At 54.0% G+C, this 6,191-nt stretch overlaps 1 protein-coding gene across 1 annotated transcript in view; it reads left to right on the forward strand.

Annotated features, from left to right (window-relative positions):
• The window catches only part of SSH1 (slingshot protein phosphatase 1), a 48,132-nt gene extending 42,883 nt beyond the window's left edge, over positions 1-5,249 (forward strand). Inside the window, 1 exon segment of the mRNA XM_014542419.1 lies at positions 5-5,249. Within this exon segment, the coding sequence (XP_014397905.1) occupies positions 5-577 (573 nt within the window). The 3' untranslated portion in view covers positions 578-5,249.
• The last annotated feature ends 942 nt before the right edge of the window (positions 5,250-6,191 follow it).

The raw sequence follows: 6,191 nt of genomic DNA on the forward strand, positions 1-6,191 counted from the left end.
GGAGGCCAGCTTCCCAGAGGAGAGCCAGGACCTGGCTCCCGACCTGCCGCCGCCTCCGGGGGCGAGTGACGAGAAGCCGGAGGCCGCCCCCGTCCCGCTGGAGGGAGCCTCGCTGAAGAGCCCCTCTCCCTTCCTCTGCCGCCTGGACCACACCAGCCACTTCTCGAAAGACTTCCTGAAGACCATCTGCTACACGCCCACCTCGTCCTCCATGAGCTCCAACCTGACCCGGAGCTCCAGCAGCGACAGCATCCACAGCGTCCGCGGGAAGCCGGGGCTGGTGAAGCAGCGGACGCAGGAGATCGAGACGCGGCTCCGGCTGGCGGGCCTCACCGTCTCGTCCCCGCTCAAGCGCTCGCACTCTCTTGCCAAGCTCGGAAGTCTTGACTTCTCCACGGAAGACCTGACCAGTGAGGCTGACCTGTCCACCATCGCCGACTCCCAGGACGCCAAGTCGAGCGAGGCCTCCTCCTTCTTCTTGCACGAGCCCCAGGCCACCCCGCGGAACCCAGCCGCCCCCTCTAAACCATCAGGGAAACCCGCCCCCGAAAGCTCCTCGTGGCTGAGCAAAAGCTGACCCGCCACCAGCTGATCACATGACCCCTCCCTGAGTCTCACCACGGGTTCCGGTCAGCCCCTCGCGTCTCGATTTCCCTCAAACAGTGGCGTTTAAGAACTCGCAGCCCAGGAGGAAAGGGGAGTGTCTGTTGTGTGGCCAGCAGACTCTGAGCCCGAGTCACGCGTTTTCCAGGAGAATCGTGCCTGCAGGGCATGTACAGATACGCACACACGTCCAAGTACGCTGTTTGCAACAGGCACAGAACAGCTGTGGTGGCGGCCTCGTCGCCAGCCTCACGGTCCTAGCTCATTCAGCCCGCGTGGGAAAAGTCTTGGATGGCAATATTAAGTCCTACCTCTGTTCTTGCTGTGCTTTTTATGTTTAAAATACAGTGATGCCCAAGGCTCATTCCAGGGAATACTGCTGTGTCAGCAAAAGGGTTCCCAAGAAGGAATTTTGTTGTTGTTTGGGACCCCAAAAGGTGATAGGATTTCTAATGTGACCACACCGAGCCCTGCGAGGGAAAGGGATTCGAAGGTGTCGGAGGCTGTTGTGGAACCAGCTCTGTGGGGCGTGGTCCTCTGTGCTGCCGACCCCTCGGTCCTGGCGTGTTGTTACCGCCGAGCGATGTGCGTCTGGCCCGTACTGGGGTCCTGTGGGGAAACCGTGTGTGATGTCCTCAGTTGTTGCTTGTGGTGGATTTCAAATTGCCCCCCATCTGGGGAGAAGGACCCAGCAGCACTGTTGGTCTCCTCTGCTGTTGAGCCCCGTGGCGGGGAAGAGGTGTTGACGGTGTCTGGGAGGTCCGGGGTCCTGAGATGCAGGCTGTCCTGCCAGGGACCCGGCACTCAGGTTCATTCATTGTCACATCTGCTTGTATTTGGGGGGAGAAAGAAGACCCAGTAGTGAGAACCGATCGGTTCCTCCCTAAGGGCAGCGGCTGTTGAATAGCTTCCCCATGTTTACAGTTGCCCCTTCGTGGCGGGGACACTGCCGCCCGCTTCTCTCTGGTGGCTCCCAGTGGGTGGACGGGGCGCGGGAGGACCTGCGGTCCCAGCCCGGCTCTGAGCAGCCCCGTTAAGAGTCAGGTGAGCTCGGTGCCTCATGCTGCCGTGGCTCTGAACTCGAGTGGAGGGTCATCTGGTGTCGGTCAGCAAGACATCAGGATGTTAAAATATTTTGAGAAGAGAGAAGGGGCTCTGGTAGAAAGGTTGAATTCAGGGGTCAGCAAACTGTGGTATATGGTCCCATGAGCTAAGAATGGTTTTTCACCCTTTTCAGGGGTTATTAAAAAAATTAACTCATAGGCAACAAAGACCACGTAGCCTGCAAAGCCTAAGATGTTTATTAGCAGGCCCTGTGCAGAAAAAGTTCGCTGACCCCTGGGTTTATTGGACAGCAGAGGGCTACCCAGAGCCCTCTTGGGAGAAACTGGGCACATGTGAAACCTTCCGGGCCTCATGACGCCTCAGGCCAAATCCTTCTCCCAACCCAGACCTTGCAGCCCACCCCCAGGGTGTCTCCTGCAGGCGGGTAGCTGTGTGTGGTCGGGACACTCCCGGCTGGTCAGCCAGGTTAATTCAGTGAAACTAGAAAGCCTTCAAGGACCAGCCAGATTCTGAAAGTGGATGAATGAGTTGCCACCGGACATTGGTCAGAATGGGACCCCCGACAGCCACCATTCTAGAAGCACCAGGCAGGGTTTTTGGGAACCAGGCTAGTCCATATTTCAACTAATACGAGAGTTTTGTTTTTGGTTTTTTACAAAAACCCTCTCTCCAGGAACTTTTTCTCCCTGACCGTATCCTTTTAATTTTTAAAAATATATGTTATTTTACTTGATAGGAATTTATTTTTCCCACCACCATTCACTGAAATCACCTTAAAAGGTGATTATTCACTTTCCCCAAAAACCCTGTTAGGTTTCTGTCTCTCTCTCTCTCTCTCTCTCTCTCTCTCTCTCTTAGCCAACAAAAGCATATTCTCAAAAAAAGAAAAAAAAAATCAAGTCCAATATGTCTTGCCAAATTAAATTTCATGTGGTGGATCAATTTTTGTGTCAAAATAATCCTTTAGGTTTGGTGATGACAGGCTGTTTTGCTTTTTTAAAACCATGTGTATGAGAGTGATATATTTTTGAAAACTTTAATTTTGAAAGCCATAATTTTTCTTATCCCGTGAAAGGGTGGGAGGAGGATGACAAGTCTGAGTGGGTTTTTGGCTTTTGTCAAAATGATCGGTGCATTTTCAGAAGCACAATTTGTATATTAACATCAAAACCAGGGCCCCATCTTCAGAGCAAAATGAAGAGACATTCTTGACCCACAGACCCAGGTCAGTTGCGTGTCGACATCTGGCAAATTGCTACCTGAAATATAGTGATGAGAGCATCCTGCCAGGCGGGGGGGCACCTTGGCAGACAGGTCATCAGGTCATGCTGCTCTATGAAGGGAAGTTTTGCCCCCCCTAAGATGCACCGTATCCTGACCGATGTTCTGTCTGTAATCTTAGCTGGTGGGGAAGATTCTTAAGGCGAGCGGTGCGAGTGAGAGGCAGGGTGCGTGCCCTGGAAGTCCATGACATCGGTGACTGCCCCCTTCGTGGAAGGCCATTGTCAAATTGGGAGAGGACAGACATTTTCTCAGCTTCGTTTCATCTTCCACCTCACCTTCCCCTAGCTTTTAGTCACATGGCACGCCAAAGGTTCGAGGGATCTAGATCTTCCTGTTGCACTGGTCCAGGGGGGTCACCTGGCCAGGAGTTGTTAGGTATAAGGGGGAAATTGATCCTGGAGCAAGGAGATGCGCTCTGACGATGTCGATTTCCATTTCTTTGTCGTGGAGCGATGTCTGTCATTGCGTGAGCTTCTGAAGAACAAGGTTCTTCTTACTCGTGCGATTTCCCTGCCTCCTTGGTCTCAGACCCCTGGGCTGGTGACAGCTCTCTGCCAGGAGATGACACCCTGTCCACCTGGTGTGCAGGTCACTCACCGGGCCCTCAGGTGGCTGCACTGTCCAACCCCCCTCTGTCCACCCGCCCTCGCAGCTGAAGGCATTCCAGCCCATCCCAAAGCCTCTTCCCTCATGGGTACGCCCAGAGGATGCCCCAGGATGGAGCCAAGTTTGCAATAGAATTAACACTTTGAGGACAGCCCTGTACCCTGGCGGTCTTGTCTCTCCCCACAGGCCCGATCCTAGAAGGAAGAGGAATCCCCCTGCTCCCCCGAGGCTGTTTCTATTGGGAACAAACGCTGTATCATGTAGTCAAGATCATGTAAGTCACCTCCCCCAAGGTGTCCGAAGAGAGACTTGCTCTCTGTTGCCTGGAAATGCTTGACGCCGGAATACATTTCACCCAACCCTCCCCTGGCTCCCCACCTAACAGGGCGGCCTTTTCACCTCTGGCCGTGGAGCCAGGCAGGCTGGGAAGATGGTGACATCTGGACAGTGCGGTGCAGGGCCGCCCACTCTGGTCCCACCCCGCAGGCTCTCGCTGACGCTGCTTGCCAAACCAAGGTAGTTGATTGACCCAATGCTCAGCTACTGTCTTTTTATTGTCTGCTCTGCCATGGAATGCCTGTTGTGTTTGAGTTCACTCTGCATATATATATATATATATATATATATATATTTGGATATAGATATATATATATAAGTATAACTTGAATCATATCATCATGTGCATCACTTCTCATTCACACACGCACCGTCCCCACGCTGTGAGGCGGATCCCCTGGGGCGGTCTGCAGTGACACTGGGTGGTGCCACACCCTCGGTAGCTCCGGACAGGACTGCCCTGTTCTGGTCCTGGAGGAGGTGCTGCGGCCCTGGCCTCGGCCCTGACACGGGGAGGCTTCCCAGCCAGACCCCCAGTGCCCTGCTGTCCTTCCTGTCGGCTGTGCTGCACGAGGAGGTGGCTGCTTCCCCCCTCCTTGGACACTGTAATTATTTGTTTTACAATTGAGTGCCTTAATCATAGTTTACAAATACTGTGTATTTATGGGAAAGTGCTAAGCTCTCACCTTCTGTGATTGGATACCTGGCCTTGTCCGTGGTGGCTGGCGTTAGGGCTGGAGCTTGCCCTGCCCCGTCCTTGTGCTCATCTGCTGTGCAGTCTCTCGCGCACGTGCACCCACACCTGTCCGAGGAGCGTGGCTCGAACCGGCTCTGGGAGTTCCTGCAGGCGAGGCCGGCCCTGGCCCACGCCTCGCGCGTCCCGTGATAGTGAGGGAAGACTAGAACTTGGTGTGCTGGCAGCTGGGGGTGCTGACGGCAGCCCAACCCTCACCCGTTCCCCCGTCACACAGCTGTCCTCTTCTTTAATAGAGGTTTTTATTACCGCCTAAGCCACCCCGTTTTCCTCTCTGTTGGTGTCCTGAGCTCTTTGCAACAAAATGCAGGTACAGACACCCTCCCCCCACCCCCACCCCCAAAATCAGGAGCTCCACAAGATGGTTGCCCTTTGGTTTTCAGAAGCTGCCAGTGGGTTCCAGTGTGTTGTGTAATGATACCAATTTTTTTATTATATTGTTTTTTTTTTATAGTATATATTTAAAAGGCAGTATCTTTTGTACTGTGAATTTGCAGTAGAAGATGCATAATGCACTTTTTTTTTTTTACTTCTGTCGGTGTGTACTGTATATAGTCCGTGTGCTTCTTGTGATGAAAATAAACGTTTTCTTTATAAATGCCTGATGACCTGTGAACTTGTGCAACAGGAAACCGCCTGCTCCACCCTCGCCGAGGTAGTCAGATGCGTCTGCATCACCGCGATGGCCGGGCTTTCCTGACCACCTACTGTGTGCCCGGCCCCACGCCAAAATCCCGGACAGCTTAGACCCAAGAAAGCCTCAGGGGAGGAAAGAGCTCCTGCAGGAATTGTCTTTTCCCCTGATTTTGCCAGTGAGGAAGAGTGGGCCCCAGAGCGCTGTCCCGGGCGGAGTGGGACTTGGACTTGGAGTGATGTCTCTTCCTGCACAAGCGGGAAATGTAGAGCTAGAGGTGTGTGTGCTGGAGAGAAGCACCGAGCAGGCTGCAGGCACTGCATTCGTGGGAGGGACTGGAGGGATTGCTGCTAATGCCCAGGGCAGGGCTCCGGGGAGTCCCAGGCACTGACACAGCAAAGGCTTTTTTTTTTTTTAATAGGTTTTTATTGACTTTTAGAGAGAGGAAGAGAGATAGAAATATCGATGAGAGAGAAACATCCACTGGCCGCCTCCTGCTGGGGATCAAGGCCGCAACCTGGGCATGTGCCCTCACTAGGAATGGAGCCCGTGACCTCTTGGTATGTGGGTCGACGCTCAACCACTGAGCCACACCGGCTGGGCGGTCAAGGCTTATTTCCAGCTCAGGTCCCAGTCCACCGCAGGTCAGGACTTTTCCGATGCCTCTCCTCCCTTGGTGACCAGCAAAGCCAGGCTGCTTGCATTTAACACCCTGCCTTCTTGGCGTTCTTTGCTTCCAGCTGTGCATTCGGTGGGGAAAGAGCACGGGGGCTCGTGTTCACGCTTAACCGCCTTTGGCTGCGATACCTCATGTCTGCTCACGTTCCAGTGGGCGAGGCCTGTGAAGTGGCCCCACCCCCGCTGCCGGGGCCGGGAGATGACAGGTGCACCTGTGCCTGGTGAGGGCTG

Source organism: Myotis brandtii, unplaced genomic scaffold (assembly GCF_000412655.1).
Source record: "Myotis brandtii unplaced genomic scaffold, ASM41265v1 scaffold303, whole genome shotgun sequence".
Classification (NCBI taxonomy): Eukaryota; Metazoa; Chordata; class Mammalia; order Chiroptera; family Vespertilionidae; genus Myotis; species Myotis brandtii.